We start from the raw sequence: 24,160 nt of genomic DNA, 5'->3' as shown, positions 1-24,160 counted from the left end.
TTTTTGTTCACCCTGAGGCCTCAAAGACACATTCTGTTTGGAAAGGATGCCAAAACAGAACAGAAAAGAGAGTTCTTGTTATTTGTTTGTCTCAGTCTCATGCAATCCTTTTTTTTTTTTTTTACGAGCATTTAAATGCTACTCATTTCCACTTATAATGTCCTACAGTGGTGGTTCTCTCTGGCAGCATTTTTACCCACAGAGCTTTACTGGGGCTACAGAGGGCCAAAGGCAAGGACAGTTTGTGATTTCTCACCTTTTAAATATATTGACCCTGTACAGTAAAGGAAAGTACAGCATAAATCAAATGCAGTTTCACCTTTGCAAATATTACTTGGTAAGTCAAGCCATATGTTTGATGTCTCGGTTTCCGTCTTTAGTTTTGCACTGGATCATTTGTGGATAAGGCATAAAGCAAAGTTCATAGCTGTAAGCTTCTATTATTTCTTCTGCATTAGCTTCAAAGGTACAACATTAAAAACTATGGAACAATCACTTCCAATTTCTGCTCAGTTCAATTTTAAAGTGAGGTCTCCAGATCCATATTTCATCCATGTTGCAGGCCAGATTTTACAATGGCTGGCTGGTACGTCACTATACCTGGCTAGTCAGGTGCAATAGCAGTTGCAGCTATAGTCATTACTAGCCATTTGAAAATCCTGGCATGGAACCTGGATCAAAGGTCTGGAGTTGAAGACCTCTAATTCTCCACATCTCTGATTCCTGTCAACAACTTCCCAGTAAACAATTAGCCGTTGATGCAACGTTGAAATAACGTAATGATTGCCGTCTAATCAACGTTCTCTTAAGGTTGAAAATGAACGTTAAAAAGACGTCCAAACACCGACTTTGAAAAGACGACTATTAGACGTATTTTGGACGTCCATTGACGTTATTAATTGGTCCCGAAATAAATTACTTGTATAAAATGCGTTTTGGACGTCCACTGACGTTATCGATTGGTCACCACTTAACTAACTTATTAAGATGGATTTTGGACGTCCATTGATAGTAGTCCAAGACTACTTTTAGACCTATTTTGAACGTCCAGGGACGTTCCTTGTTTACTGGGTTTTTATGTTTTAGTAGAATCGATTTGAATCTTTAGTGGATGCAATAAACAAACGAGTCTTAATCACATTATGAATCACCTAGTGGCCTGGACGTATCAGAGATTTTGTATTAAAAGTGTGGGGGACACACTCTAAAGAGCACAAACTGGTTCATTCAAGGACTATTAGTGATTTGACTTGTGTGTTACAATTTGCAGAAAACATCAATTTTCATAAACACTGTTTGCAATTTTCTGGTGGCAAAAATGACTGACAGCTCCTTTAACGCTGTCACGTGCAACTGCACCTTTAAATTTGTGCTGCATCCCCAAACTGTGGACATGACTCCACCCAGTGGCGATTCACGGTGAAACAAACTGGTTTTGAGGTCATACCTGCAGCTGCCTGGGAAAGTGAGATGTACAACAGCACATGTATTTTGTCCTTTGTCCAAATGGGCATAGCCTACCTTTGCGTGTGTATTTCACATTTGTCATGTGTGTGTCTGACTGCATGATCTGTGCCATGATTCTTTCAGACATAAAGCTTAAAATCCTGGCAAATCCTCAACAGACTCAAAGCTGTCTGAGCTCTTTGGGAAATCTCAGGTTGCAGAATGAAGCCTTGAAAAACTGTAATGGTCTGTACTCTCAGGTCTTTGTTCCAAGTAAAAAACAGAGCAACATCCACATTTTACCACCTTACACCATCATTTCCTCAAGGGGGCTGCATTTGGAGATGTTTTAGAAGAAACGGCATCATCTGAAATGTCCTTGGCATGGATTTGATCATGACAGTATGTGCAGCTGAGAGAGAGATGATTTCAGTTCATAAAATCTATACTTTATTTAGCTCTGTTACTTCCAAAGTGAAGACACAGTGAATCACCTCAGAGAGCAGGAGAAAGGGTTTGTGGAAAAAACCTTTCAGCTTCTTCATGTCATAGAGTGTTGCCTGTTGTGTCTAATAATAGTCAGCTGAGGGAGACAACATCATTCACTCATTCATTCATTATCTGTAACCCTTATCCAGTTCAGGGTCGTGGTGGGTCCAGAGCCTACCTGGAATCATTAGGCGCAAGGCGGGAATACACCCTGGAGGGGGCGCCAGTCCTTCACAGGGCAAGACAACATCATATCAAAAGAAAAATTTGCTTTCTTTAACCTGTGAATGTTGTTGCAGAATATTTCACCTGTAACAACTTCATTCTGTTCAGGGTTTCCCACCTGGAATCTTTTGCTGTGTTGGGAAATGTACTTTACAGACTATTTAGAATTTAATTTTATTTTTGAGGTCTATTTAAAGTCCTATTCTTGTCAATAAATATCCATCTAAATAGTTACCTCTTTGAGATTTGAGTGGAGTGCAGGGCACTTCTTAAAATGACGTGAAAAATAAGCAGGGGCACCAAGCTAGGTTTTCTTACCTCACAAAACTAAAGAACCAATCCTGTCAACTTGCACAGCAAATTGATTTCAAGCTGCAAACAGGTGGTGGAGTCTGGATGAGGAGTTTAGATGCAGAGACTAATTACATATTCCTAGATTTGCCTTTTAGGGTATAAGGGGACCTAGTGGTTGTGGGTTCTAGTACCGCACTGGGTGACTGTCTGTGAGGAGTGTGGTGTGTTCTCCCTGTGTCTGCGTGGGTTTCCTCCGGGTGACTGTCTGTGAGGAATGTGGTGTGTTCTCCCCGTGTCTGCGTGGGTTTCTTCCAGGTGACTGTCTGTGAGGAGTGTGATGTGTTCTCCCTGTGTCTGGGTGGGTTTCCTCCAGGTGCTCCGGTTTCCTCCCATGGTCCAAAAACACACGTTGGTAGTGTGTTGGGAAATGTACTTTACAGACTACTTAGAATTTAATTTTGTTTTTGAGGTCTATTTAAAGTCCTATTCTTGTCAATAAATAACCATCTAAATAGTTGCCTCTGTACATCATCACCATCAGATTTAGAAACTATTTATAAGAACAAAATCCCCTGTGCCTTGAATAAAATATAGCTGACATTACTCCATCGCCTGCATTCATAATTCACGGATGTATTCAATTGATCAACCTTCACGCCTCCACCGCTTACCTGCAGTTCAAAAGCCCCACCCCGTGAGTTGATGAAATGACTTCCTTGGATATATGACGTAAGAAATCCTGGCAGTGTGATTCACTTGTATTTTCAAACCGGAAATTCCCAGCCATAGCCATTGAGTGCTTATTTGTCAAATGATACCTCTTCCAGCATAAATTACAATGTGCCAAAATGGGTAAACATTTGTTTTTTCACTGGAGCGTGTCTTTAAAAAAAATGGAGAGCCCAAAGTGTCCTCGGTTGTAGAAACCCCCTTTTTCAGTGTGAATTAAAGCTCTGGTTTCAAAACACTTTAATAACACCACAATCTGACTGGTGAAGGCCAATTCTCTGGAGCCACATCCCCACTCCGTTTCCTGCTCTGAATGGGCGTTAACTGCTGACAGGACAGGGCTACGCTGAGGCTAGCGGGACTTTCTGAGGTAAATTAGCCGTTTTATCACCGAACTAATCTAAAACACAGATAGAAAACGTTTAAATGTGGAGATAAACCGAGCTGTATTCACGCTGAGGTTCGGTTTGTACCGCAAACGTGGACTTGAGGTTTGTGGTTATCCGTTTAGATTTATTTTCACTTTCCAGTTCACTGCTAAAGTTACCTCGGGACGTCCTTACGTTGATGGTTCTAATTTTATTGACGTCGCGAGATTTTTGTTAGAAGAACTACAATGGATTATATTACGTTTCCTAAAAGCTACGTGAAAAACGTAAAATATGTGCAGCGTTGCAAATAGTTTCAGAGGCTTAGACCATTGTGTGTGAAGTCTACTTTTGTGCTCGGTGCAGAGTTAAGAACCATGAATCCTACATTGCCTTCACAAGTTGTTTGACACTCTCTTGATATTCTTCAGGGGTACTAATGAGAATTTTGTACTATTTTGTCACCTCTTGGATGGCTTCATATTGTAACATTGCAGTTAGGAGTTCATGCCACAAAAACATTAATGAGGTCAGGACCTGATGTTGGATCAGGACCTAAAGCTATTATATGTAGCCCCATCACTATAGAGAACACTGTTCCACAGCCCAAACCTCGGGTTTTATACTCATCAAGACTACAGTTGGCATTTAGTATGATTCTACCCAGTAAACAATTAGCCGTTGATTCAACGTTGAAATAACGTAATGACTGCCGTCTAATCAACGTTCTCTTGTTGAAAATGAAAGTTGAAAAGACGTCCAAACACAGACATTGAAAAGACGACTATTAGACGTATTTTGGACGTCCATTGACGTTATTAATTGGTCCCGAAATAAATTACTTCTATAAAACGCGTTTTGGACGTCCACTGACGTTATCAATTGGTCACCACTTAACTAACCTATTAAGATGGATTTTGGACGTCCATTGACGTTTAAAATATGTCCTTGACGGACAGACTACTTTTAGACCTATTTTGAACGTGCAGGGACGTTCCTTGTTTACTGGGTATGTTCCGCTGCTCCATTGGGTCACATTAGATTGGCCTTCCATGTGTGTGATTCTGCACTGATGGCTTTAAATAGCTGAATTTAGTGATTGTACGGAGTGTCTATAAACGTCTGGACATTTGTGGTAAAAGAAAGGCACTGATAATTTTCCTTTTAATGCAGGTTTAACGCAGCAACATCAACTGGACATCCAAAATGGCTACTGTATGGGTGTGTATGCTTACACAAGAAGCAATTTTATATTTGCATAATCACTCATGTGTACTTTATTCAGCTGAAAGACATGTTTTTGGCTCATGCATTTCAGGATGACCTGAGCCTTCTTCTGGACTCTCCCGACTCATTATCTGTTACTGTAAGGATGCCCACATATGGCTTTATGATAATCTTACTGTTCATTTTTGTTCAGCCATTTATTGCTTTCTCAACAAAGGAATGAGATGTGAGTGCAGGGCATTAACAAGCAGTCTTAAAGTGACTTGAACAATAAGCAGGGGCGCAAAGCTAGGTTATCTTACCTCACAAAACTAAAGAACCAATCCTGTTAACTTGCACCGCAAATTGGAAAAAAAAAGTCTGGATGAGGAGTTTAGATGCAGAGACTAATTACATATTCCTAGATTTGCCTTTTAGGGTATAAAGGGACCTAGTGGTTGTGGGTTCTAGTACCGCTCTGGGTGACTGTCTGTGAGGAGTGTGGTGTGTTCTCCCTGTGCGTGGGTTTCCTCCAGGTGACTGTCTGTGAGGAGTGTGCTGTGTTCTGCCTGTGTCTGCATGGGTTTCTTCCGGGTGACTGTCTGTGAGGAGTGTGGTGTGTTCTCCCTGTGTCTGCGTGGGTTTCCTCTGTGTGACTGTCTGTGAGGAGTGTGGTGTGTTCTCCCTGTGTCTGCGTGGGTTTCCTCCAGGTGACTGTCTGTGAGGAGTGTGGTGTGTTCTCCCTGTGTCTGCGTGGGTTTTCTCCGGGTGACTGTCTGTGAGGAGTGTGGTGTGTTCTCCCTGTGTCTGCGTGGGTTTCCTCTGGGTGACTGTCTGTGAGGAGTGTGGTGTGTTCTCCCTGTGTCTGCGTGGGTTTCCTCCGGGTGACTGTCTGTGAGGAGTGTGGTGTGTTCTCCCTGTGTCTGCGTGGGTTTCCTCTGGGTGACTGTCTGTGAGGAGTGTGGTGTGTTCTCCCTGTGTCTGCGTGGGTTTTCTCCGGGTGACTGTGAGGAGTCTGGTGTGTTCTCCCTGTGTCTGTGTGGGTTTCCTCCGGGTGCTCCGGTTTCCTCCCATGGTCCAAAAACACACATTGGTAGGTGGATTGGCGACTCAAAAGTGTCCGTAGGTGTGAGTGTGTGTCGGCCTGTGAAGGACTGGCGCCCCCTCCAGGCTGTGTTCCTGCCTTACGCCCAGTGATTCCGGGTAGGCTCCGGACCCACCGCAACCCTGACCTGGATAAGCGCTTACAGACAATGAATGAATGAATGAATCTGCAATCTTTACAAACAGAGATGAGTTTCAGTTCATAAATCCAGTATATTTTTCTCTTTTATCTCTTTTTGGCTGCTTGACTTAGTTTAGGCTGCAAACTATATGCCCTTTCTGTAATTTAGATCAGAATTTCTCAGGTTTTTCCTTTCTCTAAGGCTCTCCATTTAATTTCTAAAAAGTATGGCCCACAAGAAAATAAAAGCCCAACTTGTTAGCACCTTTAGCACCTAAAATAGATGCTGATTTTTTTTTTTTTTAAATGAGAATCAGAAATATCCTTTCACAGATGTAGTCAAGGAGAAAATGAAATACCAATAACAGGTAGTTTGGAAAGCATGTCAGTTGTAATGCAGTTGTAGCTGGAAAGCTTAATGTGGTAATGTTCTGTTTTAAGAAACCTTTGTGATGTGCAAATATCCTGATGTTCTCTTCATATCTTCCAGTCTAGTGCCAGAGGCACCGTTAAAGAAAAGCCAGGTTTCAATCCATCTGAAGATGCTGCTGCTTTAAGAAAAGCAATAGAGGGTTTAGGTGAGGCATTTCACAACTGATATTGACATGTTTGAATTTGCTGTTACTCACTAAGTAAATTTACTCTGCACCAGAATTTAGTGAAGAATGCCCACATTGTTTGACTGTGAATAATGTTATCTCAGTTTCTTTAATGTCTGGTATGACTAACTTCCTCAGGAACCAATGAGAAGACTCTAATTGAAATTCTCACTCAGAGAAGCAATGCCCAGCGTCAGCTGATCTGCAAATCTTACCATCAAGCAACTGGGAGGGTAAACCAACCATACTGTTCTTATTACTGATCCCCATTCTGATTGGCTGCTCTGCTACAAGTCACACAGCTCCAGGGACCTGGAGGTTGTGGGTTTGATTCCCGCTCCGGGTGACTGTCTGTGAGGAGTGTGGTGTGTTCTCTCTGTGTCTGTGTGGGTTTCCTCTGGGTGACTGTCTGTGAGGAGTGTGGTGTGTTTTCCCTGTGTCTGTGTGGGTTTTCTCCAGGTGCTCCGGTTTCCTCCCACAGTCCAAAAACACACGTTGGTAGGTGGATTGGTGACTCAAAAAGTGTCCGTAGGTGTGAGTGTGTGAGTGAATGTGTGTGTGTTGCCCTGTGAAGGACTGGCGCCCCCTCCAGGGTGTATTCCCACCCTGCGCCCAATGATTCCAGGTAGGCTCTGGATCCACCGCGACCCTGAACTGGATAAGGGTTACAGATAATGAATGAATGAATGCTCTGCTACTTTCAAAATCAGTCGAGAGAGAAGCTTTCCTCAACTGTAGAGTGAATGGGTTAAGCATAACCCCTGTAGTTTGGACATATGTAAATGTGCAATTTTTGTGACATCACAAAACCAGGGAATCCAAAATAGTCTGCTTTTGCAGGTTAATTTTTATAAATGAACTGGGGAGGGAGGTACAACTTTACCAATGTTTATACAGTATTTCTCAAAATAAACGTAAATAATGTCTTTAAAGCAGACTTTATAAACTGTAAGTTCTGAATTTTGAACAAGGCCTACCTCACTGAACTAGCTAAGGGCTTCTTCTTGAACTCTTGAATGGTAGACTCTTGCTGATGACCTGAAGGGTGACACTCGTGGAGACTTTGAGGATATCCTGCTGGCCCTCATCACACCCCCAGGGCAGTACGACTGCAAGGAATTCATACATGCGATTAAAGTAAGAGACTTAGACCCCTTTCTATAACACAAAGACCTGTTTATTACAGCTGACAGTTCTCTCTTTGTCACGTAGGCCTTTTCTAGCTCTTTGGAGGTTTACTGATAAGTAGAATTCTAATTACTACATCCTCAGAAACCTCTCTCAGTGATTCTGTGGTTAATAGCTCTTTTCTTTAACTCAGGGAGCTGGAACAACTGAGAAGACTTTGATTGAGTTATTTGCATCCCGATCTAACTCTCAGATCAAGGCTATGTCCGATGCCTATCTGGCAGGTTTGTGTTTGTTTACAGGGCATTTTTACAGTATTAAATGCAGGTTAATTAGTTAATGCTGACATTACTGTTGGTTGGTTTCAGAAACTGGAAGGTCATTAATTCACGACCTGAAGTCTGAGGTTTCGGGGGATTTTGGGAAAGCTCTACTCATCCTGGCTGAGGTTGGCTCAACTGATGGTTCTGTTGTGTTTGGATCTGATTTGTACGAATGAAAATGAGTAATTCTATCTCCTCACTTTACCCACAGGGAAAAAGGGATGAGAGTAAAACTGTGGATGCTGCTAAAGCTAAAGCAGATGCTAAGGTAAAATGGAACAAATGCTTAGGTTTCAGCTTTATTCACTGGCTTGGTATGTTGGGAAACAGGAACTCACTGGTGGTATCATGTCAGAGAACGTGCACTCTTTAATAGTACGATATTGTGGTGTGTTTTTCTGTGCGGTTGCAGACATTCTTGGCTGTGGCTTGTGGTTGTGTCTCAGTTCTCTTTGTGTCCACTTTATATTTACGGTTGTGCTTTTTTGGACAGGTCCTCTATGAAGCCGGAGAGAAGAGGTGGGGCACAGACGAGAGCAAGTTTATCGATATTTTGTGCCACAGAAGTGTCCCTCAGCTCAGACAGAGTAAGAACCACTGCAGGAACTAGAAGATTGAAAGATTTAAATTAATATCTTCTAGTAAAACACTATTTCTTTTATTAAATCCTTAGACAAAATTGTTCCATAAACAGAGGGAATATTATTTGCCAGGAATTTATTTTTCAGATCGCAAACTCTCTCCTCAGTTATTATGCCTCTAATTTTGTTTATAAATGATTGTTGCATTAAGTAATAAATAAAAAAATATGTTGTCAGTGTTTGCATTAGGTTTGAATAAGACTGGATTATATTTGTTTGTATGATACTTTAAGCCCTGGTGGAGTACCATAATCTGTCAGGGAAGACCCTACAGCAGAGCATCGAGAGTGAGATGTCTGGAAATATAGAGAAGCTTCTGGTAGCTGTAGGTAAGATCACTCCATTTTCTTTTATCTACAGCAGGCGTGTCAAACCAGATCCACGGAGGGCCGCGTGGGTGCAGGTTTTCTTTCCAACCACGCAGAAGCCACACCTCATTCCACCTGTTTTTAATCATTGGATCTAATCAATAGATCTTGACTTTCAGTAGTGTGGGGCTTTTGCGTGGTTGGAAAGAACACCTGCACCCACGCGGCCCTCCGTGGATTTGGTTTGAGACCCCCGATCTACAGTGTTGCTCTTGTTTAAAGGCTAAGCACCACTTAATGGACCTCCATGAATATTTCACATTATTGTAGTTACTGACAGATATAAGTATGAATTAAAATGAAAATAGCAGCTTAATTTGCTTTAAAACTGACGATTTTATAAAATTGACGGAAAAACCCGAGCTCGCTACGGAAATTCTTGAACGCGACCGTGACGTCACTGGTGGACAACAGCTGAACAACGCCGCGGTAAAACACCGTTATGACTGACTGTTATGACAGTATCTAGCTAAATAACCAACATTATTCATGACAATAGCCTAGCAATAAGCTAAACTCAAATGTAGAGGTACCGTTATTCTTGTAAATGTGATCGAAGTCGAACTCGAATTCATCCGACACTAGAAACCTCCGTAATGCAGCTACGTAGCCGAGTATAATCTGAGCCACCGAGTTTAGCGAGTCAAGCTAACGTTAACTAACACCAACTAAAACAGGCGAAGTGAGTGTCCTTACCCTGTTTACCTCCATGTTACAGAGGCTCTTGAACACCTTTCGTTGGTGTCCTTACATGCCCATATTGTTGGAAAAGCGCCAGTGAAATGAGCTACAGATAACGGAGTGAGCGGATGGTACTTTCCAAAGTGCCCGTTTAAAGTTGACAAATTTAGTCCATTTTCTGGATATTTTGGGATCTTTGGGCCATTTGTTCACAGATGTCCCACTGTACATTGAATGATTGCAGCCAAAAACAACACACCTTTTCCTCATTTTGCATTAAATTAAGTGCAGCTTCTAGAGTTGTTGTCCACCATCTACGTCACAGGCAAGAGTGACTTTTAATAGTGACGTCACTATTAGAGTTTCAACACCGTTGGGGGCGGGGACCAAAGGTCTTTTAAACCTTATTCCTTCAATTAGTAAGAAATAACATGTTTTCTGACTATCAATAAACACAAGTTAGGAACTGTATTTATTTGTTTGACACTTTCATAGAGCTGCTGCGTAGCCTTTAAGTAAACTTTTTGTTGTTTTTAACCAGAAATAAATACTATTTTACTACTATCTTCTCAGTGAAGTGTGTGAAGAGTGTCCCAGCATATCTGGCTGAGCGCCTCCAGAAGAGTATGAAGGTAAACAAAGCTGGAACCATAAATGCTGTTCAGGGTGTAACCATTTTTAAGAGTAAATTATGATATGTGCTGTTTGAATCACTCACACAGTCCCAGTGTAAATATGTGTCCAATGGTCTACTCATCTCTGGTCAAGTTAAATGTTTTGTTAATTTTTTGAAGTGTAAAGTCGTTGAGTTACACTGTGGACACATTTAAATAAGCTTAAACGCAACCATATTTACAGAAGTGTGTTTTCTCTAGAGCATGTTTAAAGAGTGACAGCCAAATTTTGCACAGATTTACCATTCAGCCAGTTCTTATTTGACACCACTCCATCACACCACACTCACTGTGCTGTTTTCTTTTGTACCTTGTTTTATTTTTCCAGGGCCTGGGAACTACTGAATCAATTCTGACCAGGATCATGGTCTCCCGGTCAGAGATCGACCTCCTGGACATCAGGGCGGAGTATAAAAAACTCTATGGCTGCTCCTTGTACTCTGCAATTCAGGTATGTTTTATTAGAAGCAGATTGGATGGAAACCACGCCTTGTTTTACACAGTGTCCATCAGCGCAGCCAGCGAAGTCACAATAAAACTTTTACTCTTCATTCGGTGTTGATTTAATGCATGATCTGTGTGGGGTTTCCGCTTTTCGTTTTTATTCACTGGCTGTGTCCTGAAACTTTGCTACTGCCCCTGCTCCTTTTCTCCTACCCCAGAAGACAGTGGAGGAGTTGTGGAGAGAGAAAAGGAGCAGGAGACTCGCCGGCCCACGTCAATATATTTAAATCAAAGGCATTTGCTTGTAAAGTTTAGAGTTTCTGGATGCAGCCAGTCTTCATTCTAATCACTGAAATTTAATTCTGAATCATTTCCTCTTGCCCAATTCTAGTCAGACGTAGGTGGAGACTATGGCGAGTGTCTGAAGATGATTTGTGGAGGGGATGACTGAAAGGGCGGGGCCGAAGATTAGCTCCACCCACATTACGAAACCGTGGACTAAACATTTCTATACTCTTGCTTTTATAAAAATTGTTTCAGCTTACAACCACAGCCCAGATCTTTGGGACTTTATTTAATGTGAACCTCGAGGCTTTATTATACATTTAAACCTCACCAACACATGTCTGCTGTTTCTCTTATCTTTGCTTTTGAGATGAGGGAAGTAAGCACACCCACTAATGATTTGGTGTCGCTCACATAGCACAGTAGTAATGGACTGCAATTCTTCTCTTCTGTGTCTTGCTTCACTTCAACACTCTTCGGCTCTGGTACCTGGACAGCTAACAAACCTAGATTGGAATACACAAGAGATTAGATTTGCTACTGAATAGAAAATGTAGTTCATGACTAGGCTTAGACACTGTCTAACACATGGCCCCAGTGTTGAAGTTCTTCGCTTAAATATTTCACTCTTGCTTTTACTCACCTTGCTTTAATGGAACATACCTCACTGAATCTAATATCAGTGTAAACTGATTGTTATTCAGTATATTAAAGGAACAAATTAATTCACTAATGTGTAGGTTATTGTAACTCACTTATCGAAGCAATATATAAGTAAGTTGCTACATGTTTGTTTTATCAAAACTGTCCACGCCCAAAGACATTCAAGTAAACTCCTCTCCCCTCCTCCAGTCTGAGACATCAGGAGACTATCGGAGAGCTCTGCTGAGACTGTGTGGTGCGGATGATAAATGAATGAGCAAACACTGCAAAATACAGAGGAACTCCAATGAAGTGTTGAAACAGAAACATTTTCCACCATTTCCAGAATGTGCAGTTTATTTTCTCTGTAGATTTCCAGTGCAACGAATATCAAGCTGGATTGCATTACAGGGCGTGTTTAAATATGTGAAATATTCACGTACACATGACTCACGTACACGAGTGACAGTACATTGGCAGATCAGCTGGAAGTGCAGAGTTCAACAGTGGAGTGCTTCTCTGAAATGTAAATCCTTGTTTCAGCCAAGTTCATTTTGCCTGTAAACATCTTTTTGCCAAATAAATGTATTTTCCTCTAGAAGTGTCCTCTCTATTGACCAACAGGGGGCGACAACGTGCACAAGATATCCTCACCCTTCTTTTCCCATAGACATTTAGCAGGATATTTTTGTTACTGTGTCTTTAAACTAAGACTGATATATGGAATTGGAATATGTTATGATTAACTGATTATATGTAAATTGCCTGTGTTCTGATTGATAGCTTTTAAACAGTACTCCTTATAACTTCAGCGTTTAAATACAAAAGTGTTTATTTTATTAAACTGAGACCGAATGGGTTTATTTATATTGACCCTTTACATTACGTTAAAATGTAGTGTTTCAATATTCTGTTTTATTCATGTTTACAGCTACATTTCCATCTCAAAGAACTGCAGGGAAAATTAAGAGCATTTTTTACAGAAAGCCATTGAACCAGATGTAAGTGACTGGACAATAGTGATTTGTCTTTATTGTAGGACAATGAAATGTTTAATCCCAGAAACAATAGGTATTCTCATTACTTCACAGACGCTGGCAAATCTTTTAAAAGGCTCTTAGCCCCATTTCTATTGTAGATCGAACCGGTCTTCTGCCTTTAATTACTTCTGTAGCAGCTGTGGGATCCAAGCAACAGCTGCGTCCATGAAAATATGAAGATCTGTTATGTTATTGTATTAAATATTACAGTATTTATCCCTTATAATGAGTCACAGGCCTGAATACAGGGTTGAAAATGAACAGGACATTAAACAGTTAGTGAATTATTAAGTTGATACTAGGGTGACCAGATCTGAGATGGTGAAAAAGAGGACACGCCTCAGGTGATGAGCTCTAGCCCCTCGCTGCCGTTGTGTGCTTAGCTGAACCTACGTGTGCTTTTAGGTCCTTTACACCTTTATTTACTACACAAAACATGGGAATTTCTTTTTTAATTAATCCGAGAACTTACATTTACGTTTCGGCATAGCTGCTCGAGATGACGGTGGGTACATGAGCTTTGCCTGACGTAAACAAGGACTACTGACGTGCAGACTGACCAATTAAATGTTTACAGAGAAGGTTATCAACCAATAACGGTAGCGCTACAGTCAGACCGTCCAATCAGAAGGCTACTTCACCACGCTCCCTTCTCAATCAAGCGAACCAATCGGAGTAGGGGAGGGCGGGACTAGTTTGTGAACGAAACTTCTCGAAGTTCTATGTAAACTCTAGAAAAACAAAATGCCGGACGTTTGTGAAATTCCGCCCGGACGTTTTTTTAAGTCTAAAAAAGAGGACATGTCCGGGTAAAAGAGGACGTCTGGTCACCATAGTTAATACTAAAGTCCTTTTTTATTATAAATTCATAATAAATACAAGAAACAGTGATCTGAGGTCTACACAAACATAAAACCTTTTTGGATTACTGTTATATTGTCAGTAATCTGTTGTTCTGATTAATCTGACCTATAAAAACCCCGTTCTCTCTTACTGCACTTTGTAATCAGACAGGGAAAGGGACATTTAATCCCTCCTGCTATTCCACAGCACCAAAACAGATTATGGCAGTTTCTGGAATTGGATTAGGGGAAATGTTAGCTCTCAAACCACCTTTTGGTCTTTTTTGGCGCCAGTGTTTACGGAGAGATAAAAGACAACACAAAATTGTTTGTAGAAAGTACATAATTTTATTCAGTAACAGCAGTTGGATATGTACAGACCAAATCCACATCATTCAGAGACATAAGAACCAACAATGAAAAAATAAGGCCAATAGCAAAATAACTGAGAAATAAAAAAAGGCAACAGTACCAAAGGCAGCCACATGAATACAGCTTTGGCTGTGAAAATATACACCATGTTCACTGATTTACAGTCGGTCTGGTCTTATCCTACCGACTGAAAACCAACACTGAGGTCAGTTTAAACAGCAGATCAACACTTTTGTTCGAGAAACTTTGATCCCATATGTTCACACCATTTCTACAACCTAAACAGTCTCTATATCCCAGAAAAAGAGTGTCAAATATAAGAAACACAGACACAAAATGAACAAAATGTCCATATACAGTACCATAAAATTCATTAGCAATACTTCATACAACGTAATCAAGTTCATGATTTGTTTCAGCAGATATGACAGAACTATGAGGAAAAGAAACAGAGGAGAAGAGAGGAAAGAACAGCATGTACAGTACACGTTCATCAGTGCTGTGTATGTAAGGCTCAGTTCATGCCGTGAATCCATGGGCTTGAACGGCACAGTACATGGAAAGATAAAACAAAGATATGTTCAGGCATCGCGTCGGATCGACCCATTTGACCCATATTCATTGCACTGGTGCAGTTTCTCCAGACTACCTCATTTTGTTTCCTGATTTTCTATGAGGATTGTTCCAGCTGTGTGCACAACTGAACATCTGCGTCCATGAGGAGTGCACCGTAAAGCAGCTGAACGTATTATTTTTTAGGGGCTATACAAACACGTGGTGTATGTACATAGAAAACGTGTGGTAAATCCTGTCAAATGTAAATACATGACATGAAACTATAGACATTCAAAAGCTTGCAATTTTGAGAATCTGGATATTTCTTACCTCTCAAACTCACATTAATGCCTTTAATACAAGAATCACATTCAAATCAGGGTACAAGTTTTACAGGCAGTTTTAAACGTTCATATTTGCTATACCCTTAAACAGCCGTGATCGCATCCGCGTTGTGCGTATCCAATTTTCATGCAGTAACAACCCCTAAAGCTGAATTTTGTAACAGATATTCCATGATTTTTTTTTTTATTTCAAACCAACTCTGTCCCACACAGCACTGTAGCAGCGATGAGGCAGAAACTGATTCCTAGTCCCGGAAAATGACTGAAAAATGAAAATGGATTACCATTTTGGTACATACATGCATTCATTATCTGTAACCCTTATCCAGTTCAGGGTCGCGGTGGGTCCAGAGCCTACCTGGAATCATTGGGCGCAAGGCGGGAATACACCCTGGAGGGGGCGCCAGTCCTTCACAGGGCAACACACACACACATTCACTCACACCTACGGACACTTTTGAGTCGCCAATCCACCTACCACGTGTGTTTTTGGACTGTGGGAGTAAACCGGAGCACCCGGAGGAAACCCACGCAGACACAGGGAGAACACACCACACTCCTCACAGACAGTCACCCGGAGCGGGACTCGAACCCATAACCTCCAGGTCCCCGAAGCCTACCTGCTGCACCACCGTGCCGCAACACTTACATTTATACATTGAAACACTATTTGTTTTTCAGATAAAGATTAAGCCAGTCCTGGACTAGGCAGCATTCTGAATGGAAAGTGTCCATTAAAAGGAAATTATAGTACAAGACTAAACTTAATCCTGGTCTGGGAGACTGAACTTCATTGTATTCCCTCCTCTAAAAGACCTAAGTCAGCTCATAAATATATTAGAGTTGGCTGATAATTAGAAAGTGCTACGTTTGAGCAGGAAATACACATAATTGTGCAGTTCTGAGGTGCTTTACTTGGACTAGGAACCACTGATCTAGCTCATTCCTAAATGCTTTAGTGCTGTAGTGAGGCTAGAGCCTGGTATTCTGTAGAAAGCTGGTGGGAAAGAGGCTCTATCCCATGCTGTTGCTGTGCTCCTGGCAGGGCTGACTATGTCTGTAGTGCATGATGTAGACTGCAGTCTGGTGCCACCAGTAGAACATCAGCACCACCAAAACATGCCACAGTTGGTGACTGGCACCTAGGTAGTTCAGCTGCCCTGTTACACACACTGGTGTTAGTACCTGTATTATATTTATTAGATACAGATAAGACCCTCTTTATTAACATCATTGCAAAACAAAAGCTGACGTCCACACTCTGTGAAACATTTCAGGGCCAAGAGAAATGATCCAAAAACAGCTGAAATAAGTCAAATGGAACTGTTAAAATATAGGGACTATAATCTACATGTTACTTGATAACTAATTTACCTAATAACGGTTTACTTATTTAAATACACACATTTATAATACTTTGCCTCTTGAGGTTGTGATGTTAATGTGGCACGGTTTTGTGGTGTTTTGTATAAAGAGTGGACCTGGGTGCTTACCTGGAAAGTAACGTTCAGGGATTTTACTGATGTAGAACAGGAAGGCAGAGGCAGCAAGGAGATACATGATCATCACACGTGGAAAAAATGCCTAAAGTAAAAAAATAAGAAAAGAAAGTAAAGGAATGTTCTTCTATTACAGTGAAATATTTTAATGATTATAAATACAGTACCATTAGGTTTTAGTAGAAAAGCCTAGTGATGGCTTACATAAGCACTTTGGGTTCTTGAAAACATTATTATTATTATTTTATTATACTGTATTATTACGATATACTATATTACTATTTGTCACCTTCCTTTTCTTAAATGCAGTGTAAATCTGTTCCATTGATTTCAATCCATGAGATGACTTGGGAATTCAAATCTATTTATCTACTCGAACATTCAGTCAGTTCATCTTTATAAAGAGAATAACCAGAGACAAATAAGAGAATAAGAGAGACAGAGCTCCACCAAAATATTTCAAACTGCCCCTAATGTAATGTCACAGTACAGCTCAGAATACTACGAGAACACATTAATTCATTCATTCATTCATTATCTGTAACCCTTATCCAGTTCCGGGTCGCAGTGGGTTCAGAGCCTATCTGGAATAATTGGGCGCAAGGCAGGAATACACCCTGGAGGGAGCGCCAGTCCTTCACAGGGCAACACACACACACACACACACACACACACACCTATGGACACTTTTTGTCGCCAATCCACCTACCAACGTGTGCTTTTTTTTTTGGACTGTGGGAGGAAACAGGAGCACCTGGAGGAGACCCACGCAGACACAAGGAGAACACACCACACTCCTCACAGACAGTCACCCGGAGGAAACCCACGCAGACACAGAGAGAACACACCACACTCCTCACAGACAGTCACCCGGAGGAAACCCACGCAGACACAGGGAGAACACACCACAGTCCTCACAGACAGTCACCCGGAGGAAACCCACGCAGACACAGGGAGAACACACCACACTCCTCACAGACAGTCACCCGGAGCGGGACATGAACCCACAACCTCCAGGTCCCTGGGGCTGTCTGACTGTGACACTACCTGCTGCACCACCATGCCACCGTTAGGGCAACACATATTAATTCAAAATAAAACCAACTCTCTTAATTCACCCAATAGATGCTCAAGTGTGTGGGTGCTGTCTTGAGTAAAGGAGAGAGAAACTGACACTTAGAACCATGTTGAAAACCATTCTTACCTGCACAATCTCAGCGTGGAAGCCTCCATTGAGCCAGACCCAGTGGCAGGCAGGGATGATGCCATAGCCAGCAACAGAGCAGAAAATGACAGAGCGCAGGATCTTCCACTCCTGCGTGTGGTAGAGTGGGTGTATCTGAGCTGAGAACACAGCCAGAATCAGCGCGAGAACCGTCACCAGGTAAACCTGCCTCCACAACTGAGGAGAGATCAGGGGAAATTCAATACTGATTTTATTCCATTTTGTGCTTTTTTATTCTTAGGACTACCACATGAGAATAACATTTATATACAAATAGATTAATATTTATATTTAAAACAGTGAATTTAAATCTGTAGTTATTTTATGTAACTGGACACAGAGTAACACGCAAATACTTCTGTGAAAATAACAGAAACTAGCTGCCTCTGCTAAAAAATATCAATGCGTTTGCCTCAGTCTTTCAGCACTGCTTTGGACTGTTCCTCTGACTACGCTAACTGTGTAACTGTAAATACAGCATCACAAACTAATCACCCCATCATTGTTTTTTTTTATTATTTTCATTGATATCTTTTTAGCTTTAACATATAAACATCTGATAACACCATAAAGTATTATAGACTACTGCGGAGTCCTCGTTTAATGCTGATGCAATGTGCCATACACTGTTGCAGTAGAAAGCGTAGAAGACCCCTGGAACATAGCATCCTAGAATTCCCACAGAGATCCCGGCATAGTCCAACGACAGCCAGCGGCGGCTGGTCTTTTCTGAACGATGGCAGCAGAAGAGGTGGTAGCCCACTGAGCACAACATGCATACCTAAACACACAGCATCACAGAAAGGCAATTCTGTCAACAAGCTGTCGTCAAACATTATCCTTATAGATTCAGCGCATATATAAAGCAGCAAAAAATATCTACTACATGCAAGTACTTCGTGTGTTTTATAAAACCTGTGTGTGTGTGTGTGTGTGTGTGTGAGTACTAACCTGAAAGCAAAAAAGGCCTATGGAGTAGATGACATAGTCCTCTCTGGAAGCTCCAGCAGCCGGCAGCACTGAGGACATGTCATTCACTCCCAGGAAGAAGAAGAGCAGGAAGCCCAACAGATGACTCCAGATATTCACGGTCTCATTGGACAGAATGAAAATGCTACAAGAATAGAAAAACAAACATCATTTTGTAATAAAAAGGGGCTTTATAACACTGTTAGTGTTATAACACTTTTACTGACTTTAAAGGCCTTCATGAATAAACGTACCTTTTCAGACATAATTTGGAGGGTAGGTGTGCTCTATATCCATCTGTAATGTATGGGTTCTCTTTCAGAAATACCGGGATCTGTTCGTATGTGTACAATCGGATCCCTCGTGGCACCAGAACTGGCCAGTATTGGTAGCTGCCAAGCTCAATGTAATGAGCGCTCTTCAGCATTTTCTGAGGCATCTTGGTTTATGTGTTTCCAGCAGGTATACAGGAGCACTGTGGGTAAACATCAGCAACATAAACAGATTTTAAAAAATGCTCTATATGTACTCTATGGCCAAAAGTACAGGGACACCTATTTACCTAGTGTTACTAGGTTGATTTTTTACAGAGCATAGTGTTTTAAAACTCTAGCACCTCTGGTGTCTCTGATCCACCTAAACACAACCTGCTCTGTAGTCCTTAGAGAGATTTGGCTATTGAAGAACAGGGGGGGGGAAGGGAAAGGGACATATGCAAATTAAACTGAAAATGTAAAATAGATGCAGAAGCAAAGTGGTCATTTAAATATTGAGACTGAAAGGTGTATGTTTGGAGCTTCCATTGCTATGGGATAGCTCATCGCAAACATGATGTTGAGTCAAAATTATAAGGATTATATGCCAATTGTATGAGATAGTAAATAAATAAGAGGTGTTTAATCATAATTTAAAAAAATATATACGTGGGGCTGAAAGGGACTTTCTAAATTCTATTCGAAGTCTAGTGGCAACCTTAGACTGTTAGCTAATAGGAGATATTCGAGGGTAGTCATTCATGTAGGGGCCAATGATATTCGTCTGCGGCAGTCTGAGGTAACTAAGGGTAATATTAGAGAGGTGATTAAACTGGCCCAGACGATGTCCGATGCCGTAATCTGCTCTGGCCCCATACCAATGCGGCGTGGCGACGAAGCTTACAGCAGACTTTGGGCGTTAAACTGCTGGATGTCCAAGTGGTGTTCCGAAAATCAAGTGGGCTTTATAGACAATTGGTTACGTTTTGAGGGCAAGCCTGGTCTTATAGGTAGGGATGGTATCCACCCCACGCGGGAGGGTGCTGCCTTACTTTCTTGCAGTATAGCACATAGTCTTTTAGTTAGTCAGCAGAGTAGTGTAGATAGCTGCTGACAATCCAGAGCCGGGACCAGGCCGCAGACAGACAGGCTAAACCGACCGTCTGCGAACTGTCTTGAGACGTTACCCAGGTTCAACTGTATTGAGACTGTGTCTTTCCCCCGAACTAAATGTAAAAGTAGAAAAACAAAATCAGCCTGTTTCAGCAACCTAATCAATATTAAATCATACACAACACCTAGCAGCAACACCTCAGAACTAAAATTTGGGTTACTCAACATAAGATCACTAAACTCAAAAGCACTCATCGTAAATGATATTATAAGTGATCATAAATTCAATGTTTTCTGTCTCACGGAAACGTGGGTTAAACCAAATGAATATTTAGCACTAAATGAAGCCACCCCCCTAGGCTATAATTATGCACATAGCCCAAGAATATCAGGCAAAGGAGGTGGAGTATGTGTAATTTACCAAAATACCCTAGAAATTAGTCTTAAACAATGTGACACCTTCTCTTCTTTTGAGGTTCTCTCCACTATTATTACAAATCCGGTCACAAAAAAGGACGCATTTTTATTATGCAACATTTACAGACCACCAGGGCCTTACTTAGAATTTCTGAAAGAATTCAGCGATTTTGCTACAAACCTAGCGGTGTGCAATCATAAAGTTATAATTGTAGGAGATTTCAATATCCATTTTGAGAAGGAAAGTGACCCACTAAAAAAGGCATTTACCTCAATCTTAGACTCTATTGGTATTACTCAAAATGTAACAGGGCCTACACACTACTGCAGCCACACTTTAGACTTAGTTCTGACACTAGGTCTTAACATTGACAAAATTAATATCTTACCGCAGTCCTCAGCAATCTCCGATCATTACTTAATTTCATATGAGCTACGTTTTATCCATAATATATGTAAAAACCCTCGCTATTCTACAAGGCGTATAATAAAACCATCTACCGCCCTACAATTTATAGAAAACCTACCAGAACTATCGACCCCAGTTCCAACTCCATCAGACCCAATGGACCTAGATGTACTAACTGATTACCTAGAAAATACCTGTCGATCTACTTTAGAAAAGGTAGCACCACTTAAACATAAAAGTATAAGACAGAAAAAGCTCGCACCATGGTATAACGATAAGACCCGTACTTTAAAACAAACATTACGAAAACTAGAGCGGAAATGGCGATCAACCAAGCTTGAAGTGTTCCATTCTGCCTGGAAGGACAGCCTTATAGAGTATAGAAATGCCCTCACTAAAGCTCGCTCAGCATATCTGGCCTCGCTGATCTCCCATAATAAAAATAATCCGAGAGCACTGTTTAGTGTGTTTTCTAGAATTACAAAAAATCAAGCAGGTTCTGAACAACTAATTCCAGCAACTCTCACCAGTAAAGATTTTATGGACTTTTTTAATAATAAAATTGAGAATATTAGACAACAAACTCTAGCCACAGGATCAAATCCATCCTGGCTGCCACCTGATGTGAATGAAATAAAACATAATATAACTGTAAAAGAAAGACTTGAAACCTTTTGCCCACTCCCACAATTAGAACTAGAGAAGATTATCACCTCCGCAAACTGTACAACTTGCACACTTGATGCAATTCCCACAAAGTTGCTCAAAGAAGTACTACCAGCTATTATTGATCCTCTTTTAACTATAGTAAACTCATCGCTTAGTCTGGGCCATGTACCCAAAGCTTTTAAACTAGCAGTTATTAAACCTATGATCAAGAAACCAAATCTTGATGCTAGTACACTGTCTAATTACAGGCCTATTTCTAATTTGCCATTTCTGTCTAAGATCTTAGAAAAAGCTGTGGCCCAACAACTTAGTTCATATCTACATAAGAATCATATATATGAAAAATTCCAATCTGGATTCAGGCAACATCATAGTACAGAGACAGCTCTAGTCAAGATAACAAATGATCTTCTTCTTGCCTCTGATCAAGGCCACGTATCCCTGTTGGTGCTTCTTGACCTAAGCGCAGCCTTCGATACAATAGACCACAATATTCTCATAGAAAGGTTAGAAAACATGGTTGGAATCACAGGGACAGCCCTATTATGGTTCAAATCTTACTTAACGGAACAGTATCAATTCGTAAAAGTAAACAATCTAAATTCAAATTATTCTAAAGTAAGATTTGGAATTCCACAAGGCTCTATTTTAGGACCATTATTATTTACATTATACATGTTACCGCTAGGCACAGTTATAAGAAACCATGACATTAACTTTCACTGTTACGCAGACGACACACAATTGTATATTTCAGCCAAGCCCGATGACAAACACAGATTAAAGAAAATAGAGGACTGTGTAAAAGACGTGAAAGGCTGGATGTTGCGTAACTTCCTCCTTCTAAACAGCAACAAAACAGAGGTCCTGCTTTTGGGTCCAAAAGTGACAAGAAATAAATTATCAGATTTAATTTTAGATTTAGCTAACTTTCCAGTTAAACCTGGTTCAGCAGCAAAAAATCTTGGTGTCATAATTGACCCGGATTCATCATTTGATCAACACATAGGTAGTATTACTAGGACAGCTTTTTTACATCTTCGCAATATTGCTAAGATTAGAAATGCCTTATCCCTCCAGGACGCAGAAACATTAGTACATGCCTTTATTACTTCAAGGCTTGACTACTGTAACGCACTACTGTCAGGATGCACCAGCAGCAATTTAAGAAAACTTCAACTAGTTCAAAATGCTGCAGCTAGGGTCCTCACTAAAACTAGAAAATTTGAACATATCAGCCCAGTTTTATCATCACTTCATTGGCTGCCTGTTAAATTCCGCATTGACTACAAAATTTTGTTATTAACATATAAAGCTCTACATGGGCTTGCTCCTGAATATCTTCAAGATACAATTTCCTATTATGAGCCTCCACGTTCACTCAGATCACAGAATACTGGATTTTTAAATGTTCCCAGAATTCAGAAGGCCTCAGCTGGGGGAAGAGCCTTTTCTTATAAAGCCCCCCAACTCTGGAATGATCTTCCAGAAAATGTTCGGGACTCAGACACAGTCGCAATCTTCAAATGTAGGCTAAAAACTCATTTGTTTAGTTTATCTTTTGGTAGCTAATGCTCCCCCATAGATAAAGGCGGCAGATCCGGGGGGTCCATGGACACAGGGAATTATAGTATACTGAGACGCTGGTGCTGTCGTCCCGTCGCTTCTCGCGATCACTCAGGTTTGTTGACGGTGGAGCGGAGGGATGCCAGTGTTTCAGGATGCTCCCGTGTCTGTGTGTCCTCCTGGTTCTCTCCTTTTAGTTAATGCTGTCATAGTCAGATCTGCCGGAGTCATTAGCCACACTCTGGAAATTTTCATATTTTCTACTTTACAAACACAAAACAGTTCAAAACTAATTCCATCCCTTTACATCTTTCCGAGTAAACGACTGCCCACCTGTCTGTCTGGACACTGATGGATGACTGTCGAGATCCTCCTCCACGCTTCAGACCAGCTGCCCACGCTCCAGCAACCACCAAGTGCCTTGAAGCTGTCCCTACACTGAAGTTCTCATGGACTACTAACTATCATCACCAGTAGATTGACCAGAGGAGGATGGGTCACCCCTTGTGAGCCTTGGTTCCTCCCAAGGTTTCTTCCTCAGCTGGGAGAGTTTTTCCTTGCCACTGTCGCCCCTGGCTTGCTCACTTGAGGGTTTTACATTTGTCTTTACATTTCATGTCAAATCTTGTCTTACTGGAATTCTGTGAAGCTGCTTTGTGACAACATCAGTTGTGAAAAGCGCTATATAAATAAATTTGATTTGATTTGATTTGATTTAACGGTCAGAAACGTAGATACAATGTCGTAACAGATTTATTTTCTTCCGTTACCCGGGATATTTCTTATAAGAAATGTAATTATAAATGCTTATTAAGGTGTAATTGTGAGTGAGGTAAACCCGCTGTCTGTAAACTGCTCCGCACCGAACCGGTTAAAATCAGCTAGCAAACATGCTAAAAACATCGTGTTTAAAGCAGGTTTATAAAGGTTTTCATTCGCGTAAAAACACCGGAAACATGCCTTAACCCTCACCTTGAGGTGCCGACCCCGACACATAGCTTTCAGAGCTTCACATTTTCTCAGACTTTTGATTTTTAACCTTTCAGTTTCAGCTCCGTTTTCAAGCCTCCCAGCGCCAAGGAGGAGGTTCGCAATGACGCAAAAACCCTGCGACCGACA

General features: G+C 41.1%; 2 protein-coding genes across 5 annotated transcripts; one reads left to right on the top strand and one right to left on the bottom strand.

Moving 5' to 3' along the window:
* Positions 1-3,370: 3,370 nt before the first annotated feature.
* anxa3b (annexin A3b) lies at positions 3,371-12,459 on the top strand. 3 transcript variants are annotated; one of them, XM_066650630.1, is made up of 14 exons: positions 3,371-3,553; positions 4,725-4,772; positions 4,870-4,917; positions 6,473-6,560; positions 6,720-6,814; positions 7,605-7,718; positions 7,903-7,993; positions 8,078-8,157; positions 8,244-8,300; positions 8,526-8,619; positions 8,907-9,002; positions 10,296-10,354; positions 10,725-10,847; positions 11,978-12,455. In XM_066650630.1, exons 2-14 carry the CDS (start codon positions 4,758-4,760, stop codon positions 12,038-12,040), a joined length of 1,023 nt encoding a protein of 340 aa, XP_066506727.1. In that variant the 5' UTR covers positions 3,371-3,553; positions 4,725-4,757; the 3' UTR covers positions 12,041-12,455. The 3 variants fall into 3 exon arrangements, with proteins under 3 accessions (XP_066506727.1, XP_066506729.1, XP_066506728.1); XM_066650632.1 differs by having other exon boundaries at positions 3,378-3,553; positions 11,232-12,454; XM_066650631.1 differs by lacking the exon at positions 3,371-3,553 and adding an exon at positions 3,564-3,674 and having other exon boundaries at positions 11,978-12,459.
* A 1,505-nt stretch (positions 12,460-13,964) lies between these two features.
* paqr3b (progestin and adipoQ receptor family member IIIb) lies at positions 13,965-24,153 on the bottom strand. 2 transcript variants are annotated; one of them, XM_066651770.1, is made up of 7 exons: positions 24,014-24,153; positions 18,868-19,088; positions 18,596-18,758; positions 18,270-18,425; positions 17,624-17,821; positions 16,414-16,504; positions 13,965-16,080 (listed from the first exon to the last, which is right to left on the bottom strand). In XM_066651770.1, exons 2-7 carry the CDS (start codon positions 19,050-19,052, stop codon positions 15,935-15,937), a joined length of 939 nt encoding a protein of 312 aa, XP_066507867.1. In that variant the 5' UTR covers positions 19,053-19,088; positions 24,014-24,153; the 3' UTR covers positions 13,965-15,934. The 2 variants fall into 2 exon arrangements, with proteins under 2 accessions (XP_066507867.1, XP_066507868.1); XM_066651771.1 differs by lacking the exon at positions 24,014-24,153 and adding an exon at positions 23,375-24,004.
* Positions 24,154-24,160: the final 7 nt, after the last annotated feature.

Source organism: Hoplias malabaricus, chromosome 18, assembly GCF_029633855.1.
Source record: "Hoplias malabaricus isolate fHopMal1 chromosome 18, fHopMal1.hap1, whole genome shotgun sequence".
NCBI lineage: Eukaryota > Metazoa > Chordata > Actinopteri > Characiformes > Erythrinidae > Hoplias > Hoplias malabaricus.
The sequence above is the reverse complement of the archived record's forward strand: the minus strand, read 5'-3'. Positions and strand labels throughout refer to the sequence as shown.